Source organism: Pelecanus crispus, chromosome 13, assembly GCF_030463565.1.
Source record: "Pelecanus crispus isolate bPelCri1 chromosome 13, bPelCri1.pri, whole genome shotgun sequence".
NCBI lineage: Eukaryota > Metazoa > Chordata > Aves > Pelecaniformes > Pelecanidae > Pelecanus > Pelecanus crispus.
Window position 1 is genome coordinate 18,849,797 of NC_134655.1, and position 10,674 is coordinate 18,860,470.

Here is a 10,674-nt window from a genome sequence, read left to right on the forward strand (position 1 = left end):
AACAACTACTACACAAACCTGAAGTGAACCTGGGTGTATGGAGCATGCTTTTAGCGTGGCACTAGCCACTACATGCACAGAAATATTTCTACTTGTGCTAATACTAAACCAACACAATATATTAACAACTTTAATTAAAAAACCATTGGCCATATTGAATTCTAGTTAGCCAGTGTTCTAATAGTCAGGAAGCACCACAAATCCTGTTATAACACCTCTTTTCAAGTACTGATTCATAGAATCACATATATTTGAAATTAGATAAGCTCTCTATTACCTCTAGCAATTTGGGTTTTGTGTTTCCTTTCTCAGTTTTGTCCAAACTCCTGCTCAAAAAGCTGGGTCAACACCGAATTCCAACCAGGCTGCTAAAGGCTTTGTCCAGGTTTCCAGGTCTTGAAAACCTCCAAGGACCAGGACTCCAGTGTCTCTGGTCAACCAATGCTTAACCACCCTTCAAATGATTTTTTTTTTTTACCCCCTTATATTCAAGTCTCCTTCCCAGCAACCTCTCCTGCTCCTTTTTATGACCTCTGTCTCCCATTCTTCTGCCATGAACTTCCGTAAAAAGCCTGGTGTCAACTTCTCAGCTAAAAAGATGAAGAACTTGATAAGACTTTGGGTTCAGCTACAATAGATATGTCAAGTCAGACCCGACACTTTCAAGCACTTCCTGATTTCCTGGGTACCCAGCAGAATTATATACTTCCATGTGACACTGAAACATTAAGGAGAGCAAACAACATCTAAGTTAAGAATTAACAAACACAGGAATTCCAGCAATCTCCCTGACAACCTTAATTTAGTCTGTTTTCCCTAGAAAAACAAGCATACTTTTAAACAAGCAAAACAAGCACGTTGCCAGACCAAGTTAAGAATGTAACTGCTTACTGCCATCTCATGCCAGCCTATTCTCGGGGCTGGCATGAGATCAGATGAATGTTTGCCAAAACAATTTAATTTTTTTCTGCCCATTTCATTGTAAACAAAAATAATGACAACACCACCAGGCACTCATTCCCACCTCCAGTCCTTGTGCCAGCAAAAAATGGGGGGAAAAAAAGAATACTAAATCAGAGCTCTTTCAGCAGCTGTGATGTGCCAAGGTGCTCATAAGACAGACAACTGTAGAAAAATACTCCAGTTCACATAGTACTAGTATATAAAATGGTATTAAATTATCACTGTGCAGTTCTTTCACATTCAACAAATTATGTGAAACTTGAATGACTCCCAAAATGACCCAAAGAAGAAAAAAAATTGCATTAGTAGTTCTAATATAGCCCATCTTCAATATTTGTGTGCATACATACGCCTCAATTATCTTACAGAAAAATACTTTAAACCATCATTTTCTTTTCCAGTACAGAACCTCTCTTGATAGCCTAGTCTTACTTCCTGTCAATCAGGAATAAATGCCATCGATCAGGCTTCAGTCCTTAAAAACCAACACCAAAGCAAACAAACAAAAAAACCCAAACAAAACCCAGACAAACAACCACTATGCTTCTGCAGGCCAAGAACCATTGCCCACCTTTTACTTTCAGATGGAGGGGATGGGTAAACAAAAAACTTCCACCTTCTTCTTCTAGAGTCTCCCCCAAAAATAATGACTTCAGCTTTCCCAGCTCCCTGTCACCTAGAGCCATTTTTAGTCTATCATATAAAAATCATTCCCCTAGCCTTCTTCCCAATGACTTGCCTAATTTCAGCTGCTCTGCCAGGAACTAAAAATAAATCTTCCATTATATGTAGTTGCACACCCTCTCCCACCAAGCTCTTGTTCAGCACTCCACTTGATGTGTGAAATAAGTTCTGGAAGAGACACACTCCTCTCCGCACACTGTGGAGTTCCTTGAATTATATGCAAACTAACAGAGTGCAGGTTGATTCATCTCTGCAACTCTATTGAAACTTGATGAATTCTAAATTATGAAGCTGAACCAAGAAAATCTCCACACCAAACTTCAAGAAGCTTTGCATACGGACCCAGTGACAACTTAGCACTTGCACAAATAGTGTGGCTTCTCTTACAGAAGTCCCAAATATACCTTCACCTTGTTTGCACAGTGAAGAGAGCAGGGATGAGGTACAAGTTGCTCTCTGAGTACCTAAAGATATTGCTAGCCTCAGCAGAACCAATTCCTCGTTCAGAAACTAAAGCCAGCAAAATTTAGTAAGGTTATTGTTCTATATAATGGGTGAAGCCTTTGCCTGATTACAGTTTTGTTCTTCCCTTGCAAACCCATGGCAGTAATTGATAAATCTGGCTGTCCACTCGCACCACCTCAACTTAAAACACACCTGAATCCCATCTCTTATCTTCCTGAGAGGTAAATCCCTCTTCATATCAGTTTTATACACCATTTGTGTACATCATATCCAGAATGAAAAAAACCTCTGCTTTCCCATTCAACCCATTCACTCAATTGTATCATCAGAGACTAGTCACTTTATCTCAGGGCAAAACTATCTTTCAGAAGGTATCTGGTTCAAGCAACGTACCACTACTCTGATCCATGTTGCTGCTGGACTGTAATCATCCCTTTAAGAAACAAAAGCATATGACTGCATACAAAGTCAATTATTAACACAATGTACTTTTCCCACTAAATCTAACAATACAAGCCTACTCTAGTGATTCTAGAATAACTGAAAAGAACACGCAATGGAAATAGTTGTCCTGTTCAATCCAGTCTTGAGCTCATTTCACTTTGATTTTTTAAATTATGCATTTCTTTCAGCACAAAGTGTTCTCCTCTGCCAGAGCAAAATTCAAGTTTGTGTCCACGGCTTCCAATAGAAGCACCTTCCTGTGTGATTTTTAAATCACTTCCCTGCAGGCATCTTCAAGCACCCTTCCTAGCTACTTTAGCTAGGAAATAGTAAAGGTAGTGTAAACAAACATCTTGTTTATAAAAAGTTGTTTATTTATGTTTATCCTGTACAAGGAAGCATGAGTTTGTTTCCAATAACACCATAAAACAAAATAAGACATCATATTTGGTTACCTTTTGCTAAGATACACGTGGCCACTTTTAATACAAGTACACTTCAAATTATTCAGTATTCTGGCATTCTGCCATCCTTTTAAAGTAATTGCCACTATCAGTAACTTTTTAATGCCTCATACGTTACAAATGTAACATCTTCCCCACATGCATTCTAACTTAGTTTTCAGTGACAAAACCCTCCCCCAGGTCTGAGGCTGGTCAGCCCAAACTCTGCTGCACTATACCCGATAAAAGGAACACAAGGTAGGAGCACTTACGTATTGACTTAGTTTTACTGCTATCTGTGAAAAACCTGGCACGGATTAAATAAAGTTTGCAGCTAGTATTCTATTCAATAAGAAAAGTCAGGTAACTTCTAAGCGTCCGCTACACTGCTGCTCTTGAAAATCTGAGCTAAAATTAGTTGATTCAAAGTTAAAACAAAAAAGCGTAACAAGTGAACTCCTAAAAGTAAACGCTGTCATGTTGTGTGGTTTTGCTGCTACTTTATTTATAAGCTGAGATACAATCCAGTGCCGTTGGCTTTGAAATGTACCTATGTTTCACATTATCAGGTTGATAAGTAGAAGTATCTTCTTTTAAATAAAAAAGCACAGGCATAACCAACAAAATCTACAGTCCTAAAGAGGGTCCATGCGCTCAAAAGCTTGTCAGATCTTTCCAAAAAGACTGCACAATTTTTTCTGGACAGTTTTTCAATTGTTTTCACATTAATGCGGAAGTTCACTTTGCATCATAACCACCAATATTCTGCACGCTTCAACACAGAAGGAAAAAAAACCCCAAACCTGTGACCTTTCACACAAAAGGTGGGCAGAAGAGGCGACACCCAGAGCCGCGCTCACAGAGCGGCACCGTCAGCGCCCCCCTGCCCAGAGGGACGGCCCGGGCACGACCCCGCCGCGGAGCCCCCCCCGCCCCCGCCCCTCACGGAGAACACGGGAATTCCCGGCTCCTGCCAGCGACCACCCCCGGTGCGTTACCGCAGCGAGGCCCGCGGCGCCGCACGCCCCCTCCAGCTGTCACCTCCCTCTCCCAAAGGGCACCCAAAAACCCTCACGGAGGCGCACGGGATTTTTTTTTTTTTGAAAGATCCTTTAATTCCCGAAAGGCCGGCACCCCCCAGGCCCGGCCGCACTCCCCTCCGCCCCAGATTCGCCTTGGGAAGCGGCGAGGCGGCACCCGAGCCTCCTCCTCCCCCGCCTTCCTCCGCGTCCCCGGGCCGTCCCCTGCCCCCCTCCCAGCCCCACAGCTCGCTCACCAGCTTGGGCTTGTTCCGGCTCTCCTCTTCCGCGGCGCGCCCACTCCGCTTCGGGTTCATCCTGCCAGAGCTCAGGGGCTCCTCGCCGCCGCCAGCGCCCGGAGCCGCCTGGCCCTCCATCCTCCCGCCGGCTCCGCGCCCCCGCGGGCACCCCTCTCTCACCGGGGCCGGATCCTCAAGGGCCCATAGGGCCGGCACGCACGGCCGGGCGCCTCCCTGTCCCCTCCCAGCCGCCGCTGGAGCAGTTCCCGCTCCGGCCGCCCCGCCGCCTCCTCCCAATCCACCGCCTCGCAGACGCCGAACGCTCCGCGCATGCGCGCCGCCCGCCGGCGGGCCCGCGCCTGCGCCCGCGCCTGCGCCCGCGCCGCCTGGGAGCGCGGAGGCGGCGGGGGGGCGGTGCTGCCCGGGCGGGAAATGGTGGAGCTCGGGGGTTTTGATCAGAAACGCCCACTGGAAAGGTGAAGCGTGGAGCAGAACTGGCCGGCGCTGGCTTTGGCAGCAGGGGGCCGGCGTGTAGGTGGCTTTATCCCGAGGGCTCCCCGCCGAGTCGCCCCTCGCGTTGCTGGGAGGAGGAGGGGCCGCCGCCGGTGCTCGGCCGCCCGCTCTCAGGCGGAGGTGGCCGGTGCGAGGGCGGGCAGAGAGCTGGGGCGGCCGGAGCCGGCCGTGGTGGTGCGGGGTTCGAGGAGGCGGGCCGGCGGTGGCCCTGGCAGGGCCTGCTTTGGGGAAGAGCCCCGTCTCCACCTGGCCCGCCTCACGCAGCCGCTGCGGGCCCCCTGTGCGGGCTGCCCCGACGCTTCCCACGCGGAGGGCTTCCCACGGAGGGGGCTCCGACTTACGTATGTTTCCCTGTATTTTATTTTGGAAACACACGAGACACAAGGGGATAACTGTGGCGTTTTAACTAAAATTGAGCTATTGTCACCACAAACAAAAGGCTTGTGTTTTTTCTCTCAAATTTGAGAACTCTAGTTTCCAATGTCTGACTCATTTACACGTGCTCATGGCTCACAACGATGAAAGAAACGGCTTGAGCCATCTCTGTGGACTGGGGAATCCCTTGGGCTGAGCCCGGGGTAAACTGAAGATCTCTCAGCGTGGACGTGTCAGTGTAGACAGTGGAAACAAGAATCACATCCCTGATTATTGCAGGGCTTATGTTGGCAGATGTCTTCATAGTAACGTAACCATTTTAAAAAGAGAAGAATACAGGTTTTATGTTGGTATAGCTGAATCTATGCTTGTTAAGTTATACTGAGAAAACAGTCACAAAAACAACCGTCATCTGTTGGACAAGGGCAATCCACCAATCTTTGGAGTCCAAATCGAGATACAAATGTATTACTTGATTGCCCTCCAGAAAAGGGTCCCATCTCAGCACTGCTTCCACAGTGTGCTTGTTCTTTTTCAAAAGGCAAGCGAGACCAGTACAGTGCATTTTCCCCATCTCTGTCTAGTACACACATAGTTAAAGCATGCCTGAGATTCAAGTAGCTGTCTATGTTTCTTGTGACTCCCTAAGGTTTACCTGAGTACTGGATGAAATACTTTTTTAAAAAAAATCCAAGAGTGAAAACTTGTTGATAAAATCTGACAATACCAGCTTTGAAATGAAATGACAGGTCTAAAACTTGCAGGGGTCTTAAAATTGGAGTAGAATCTTTGCAGCAGAAGTTAGTAGGTTATAAAATAGGCCAGCTCTGTCAAGCTTCTCAGTTTTAAACCTTCCTTTGGGATGCAGCTCTTCTTTTTATTACAAGTTTTATTTCATTTTGCTGATTATAGTTGATGCTATCTTAACCACACATAACTTCAGAATTATGAAATTAATCGAGTAATCATGAATTTAATCACTTGTTTGCAGCAACAGTCAATGTGATGTTATTTCCAGCTACATCAGTTTATAATTTACAGTGCATCAGATCTGGGTTTTTTCTTCTCTTCAGTTAGCCTTAATGACCGTTTTGTTTTTCTGTTGCTGTCTTTATCTGTCTGTATTCAGCAGCACCCATAACGGGACCAGAAAGGTCAGTCATTCCGGAGTCGGAGAAAATAATTTCCAACTGCCTGACATCTTTGCACAAATTCAAGAGCTTTTAATCCAAAGTCTGTAGCACTATTTGTTCAGCATAACTCTTAAGTGCTCAAGAGCTTTTTTTACCCAACTTTTCTGATTTTGCCACAATACTACTTATACTGCTTTAGCCAAGACTTTAGTAAAACTTTTAGATTGGACTGACCTCTAAGATTCAAGAGCAGCAGGCAGAACATTACAAAAATACTTTGCAGTATGACTGAAAACAAGTGCACATGGCAGAACTCAAGAAAATTGAGCAAATGTACATTCAGGCATTGAGTTAATTTAGTTTTGGATGGAGTAAAACTCAGATCACATTAATGATCTTAAGCAAAACAGGCAAAAAGCACTGACGTCAGGTTTAAGGACTATGCACATTACATTGCAAAGAAAGCACAAAACATTTACTATTTTTAGTGCCGGTATGCAATAACTGTACCCTTGTCTAAGTGATGGAGAAAAGATGTGCAACCATCAGGCTGTAGCTACATCATGTGATGAAAGATCTACCCCACAAGTACTCTTAGTTCCTCTTTTCCTCCTGCTGTTTGCCTGCTCTCCTGGGACAAACGGCTGGTTGGTTAGCACAGTTATGGTCACTTTTTTTTAACTCTGGCTTACAAATATTTTGTAAGTCTCCACATAGAGTGCTCAGCTGTGACTTAAAATTGTTTGAGTTGTACAAGACCTTGCTACAGGATTTTCTGGAGACCCGCTTTTGAATAGATTACTATAAATCAAGCATCATTAGATCTACTTCACAGCCTCCTCAGCAGAAGTTAAAGCCTGCCATGTTCTTTTTCAAAATGTTCTTAGTTGTGCTCCAGCATTTCAGTATTTGCGCCCCGCCACAAGTTTCCAGAACCAAGAAACAAGTATTCATGTATGAACGAAAGACCTATGAGCATATAAACTCTGCAGGCAATTCTGAGCAAAAGGAGTGAGGTGAAATAATGCAACTATCCCAACTAGGGAAATTTAAATGGAAAAGCCCCTCCACACCAAATCAAAACAAAAAAAAACCCAGAAAACCACAACTCTGCTTAAGGCAAGGAGGAAAACCTCACATCGTTTTGGCAGTTAGCTTGCAATGCAGTACTTTGGTCTGTCTCCGAGAGCAACATAGTATGGCCCGAGGGTGGAAACAAGTAGTTGTACAAACTGTTCTTAACTTGGCTTCATCTCTGAAGAAAACGTATTTTCAAACTACGCATTTTACAAAAATCATTTCACAACATTAAAAACATGTAACTACAAAAGGCCACTGCTATGTAGATGCTAACATTTCTCCTTGTGGTTTTACATGTAATCTCAGTCACATTCAGTCACATAACCACAACAGCTAACAGCGACAAGAAAACTGCAAATGTACGAAAAGTCACACAACTATCTTACAGCAAAATTATCATAGACTGATAGGCATGAGATATGTTGAGCCTCCTCAGAACATGTACTATTTTATATCTGAATTTGAACAAAATAGGCCTTTGAAGATGACTGGCTGACCCAGCAATACAAGAGCTTACCCCTGTGGCACCCTCCCTCTAAACATATAAAAAATACAATTGTGCAACATTCCAGAAGACACACACTCCAAGTATATCTGAAAAAGAAAAGGGTTCTGGGTTTATAAGATTTTATAAATTCAGTAATAGAATTTCCATTTGCCAGAGAAGGCACAGACTTCTGCTTAATAACAGCAGCTCTAAAACAGCTGTAGTCAACGGGTCACCAAACCAGCTATTCAGATTTCAGTCTTTAAGAAGTGTTCATTCTCCAGGTTTATAGTATTGAAGAAGCAAGTTAACAAGGTGAAATCTTTGTCCTGATTGCACAGGGCGGGGGGAAGAAATAGAATTGTTCTGTATACTACCATGAGAGAAAACATATAGTATTTAACTTAGCCACAAACAAGAAGCATGCTGCTAAGTCACCCGGTAGTACATTCCCAAGCTTTTCATCCAAGAATTCTGTATCATTACCACAACCACTGTACCACAGAAAACATACCACAATCCTTCCGCTACTCCTGTCAAGCTGTAAACTTTCTTCAAATTGTCTTGTCTCTCTTCCTGATCAGTATCATCACTGCTGTCAATTTTTACTTTCCTATCCCTTCCTCTTTCTGCAGTTTTAGTAGGAAACTATTTATGTTTAGGAATTTAAAAAATCCAAAAATATCTTTAGAAGGAAGTCAGTCCAAGATTGTTTACAGTGCATGAGAATGTTGTAAATAATAAAAAGAAAATCACAGTGTATATAGCTTATCTTAACAGGTAGGAAAACAGGATTAGCAGTATTAGCTACTAAGCAATGAAAATCAATGGAGAGTGTTATTCGCATATGAATAGATATTCCCTAGTAACAAAATAACCTCACTTTCTAAAAAATACTCTCTTTCACTACTTAGTAAATATGATTTATTTGCAAACCTAAATCCAGAGAAAATCCACTCACTGATAAGATAATTCCAAGAAATATGTTTGCTAAAGCTTTATTTAAAACAATAATTTCCTGGGCTGTTAGAGGCAACAATTGTACATTCTGTAGTGCTTCTGTAAATTAAGCACAAGAAGTTACTATTGTATTTATAGTATATTTGTGTTAGTGATTTGAAGGTACATTAAACTATCCTATATTAACCATTAAAACAAAGTGACATTTCACGTTACAATCATGAACGGTAACACAAATGTTAATTAAAAGCACAGCTAATTCTGAACATTTCTATAAATGGATAAGGATTACAGCTTCAGCAAGGTTAATTTTCCATGGCTACAGCTACATTTTGTTTTTAAGCAGCTGTGAGGTAGCTGCAGAACAGTTTGCTGATAAGGCTATATACTTTTCAATTTTAAGTCAACTTGCACATTTTGCCTGTCCTGTCCTTATTTATAGGAAGAGGAAGCTGACAGCTTCCCACCTATTGTTTAAAAAAAGTTTTCATGTTGCATATGTTAGCGAGGTAATTATCTCTGTAGTCACAGCAAACCTATAGTTCAACCTTACTTACTATATCTAGCTCTAATTTAAAACCTAAAACACAGGAGCTAGATAAGGTATATCATTATCAAACAATACATTAAAAGTACAGAATCTACTTGTGTCAAGGTACTTTGTTCATTAAAGTGACTTATATAGATCCAGTAATAAACTGAGTAATGGTTTTAATCTGAACAAATCTTTAGCGATTTCAATTTACTCCAGCCCAGGCTCCCCTAATACTTAAGAATCAGAACATCAATACACATTTTAGGTTTATGTTTTCCAATGTGTTACTTTTTTGTTACAAGCATTTTCGCTTATTGAGGCAATTAAGTGATTTAGGTGATTTCTATTTTCACCATTTTCTGTATTTTGACCACTTAGTCTATAATTCTGCATCACAACTAGGTTTATCTTCTCCAAATGATTTTTTAATTTCAAGTTTTAACAGAACAATAAGAAAACAGCATCTATGCCCCATTCATGTTTTCTCGAAACAACACACGTATGAAAAAATTGCACAGGATTATTTCAGAGAATGATGATGTAAAAAAAATAAGTACAAAGAAATCCCTTTTCTTGATTTTGGGTTTTTTTCCACAGGAAAACAAACAGCTGATATATGAAGTAGCCTATATATATGGTGATTAGTTAATAATTGATTCCTTTTTTTCCCCTTTGCTTTTAAAATACCAATCTGTAGTCTTACCTGGTACAAGATGTGGTTATTAGTGCAATTGTTATCTAAACTTTGCATCTAGTGGTAATTTCTCAATATCGCTCGCAAGCAAAATGCCTACTACTTTTTTTTTTTTTTTTTTTCATAGAATAATTCTAATAGTAACACATTGAGGTGCTGGAGCACATCCGAAGAAGGGTAATGAAGCTGGTGAAGGGTCTGGAGCACAAGTCTTATGAGGAGCAGCTGAGGGAACTGGAGTTGATTAGCCTGGAGAAGAGGAGGCTGAGGGGAGACCTTATTGCTCTCTACAACTACCTGAAAGGAGGTTGTAGCAAGGTGGGTGTTGGTCTCTTCTCCCAAGTAACAAGCAATAGGACACAAGGAAGTGGGTTCAAGTTGTGCCAGGGGAGGTTTAGATTGGATAGTAGGAAAAATTTCATTACAGAAAGGGTTATCAAGCATTGGACCAGGCTGCCCAGAGAGGTGGTGGAGTCCCTATCCCTGGAGGTATCTAAAAGATGTGTGGATGTGGTGCTTTGGGACATGGTTTAGTGGTGGACTTGGCAGTGTTAGGTTAATGGTTACACTTGATGATTGTAAAGGTCTTTTCCAACCTAAATGATTCTATATAGAACTTCTTGGGTTAGTATTTGCATTT

The 10,674-nt window shown here is 42.1% G+C and overlaps 1 protein-coding gene across 1 annotated transcript in view; it reads right to left on the bottom strand.

Moving 5' to 3' along the window:
• The window catches only part of DIAPH2 (diaphanous related formin 2), a 249,543-nt gene extending 245,148 nt beyond the window's left edge, over positions 1 to 4,395 (bottom strand). Inside the window, exon 1 of the mRNA XM_075720412.1 lies at positions 4,276 to 4,395. Coding sequence (XP_075576527.1) covers positions 4,276 to 4,395 — 120 coding nt within the window. The remainder of the gene's footprint in view (positions 1 to 4,275) is intronic.
• Positions 4,396 to 10,674: the final 6,279 nt, after the last annotated feature.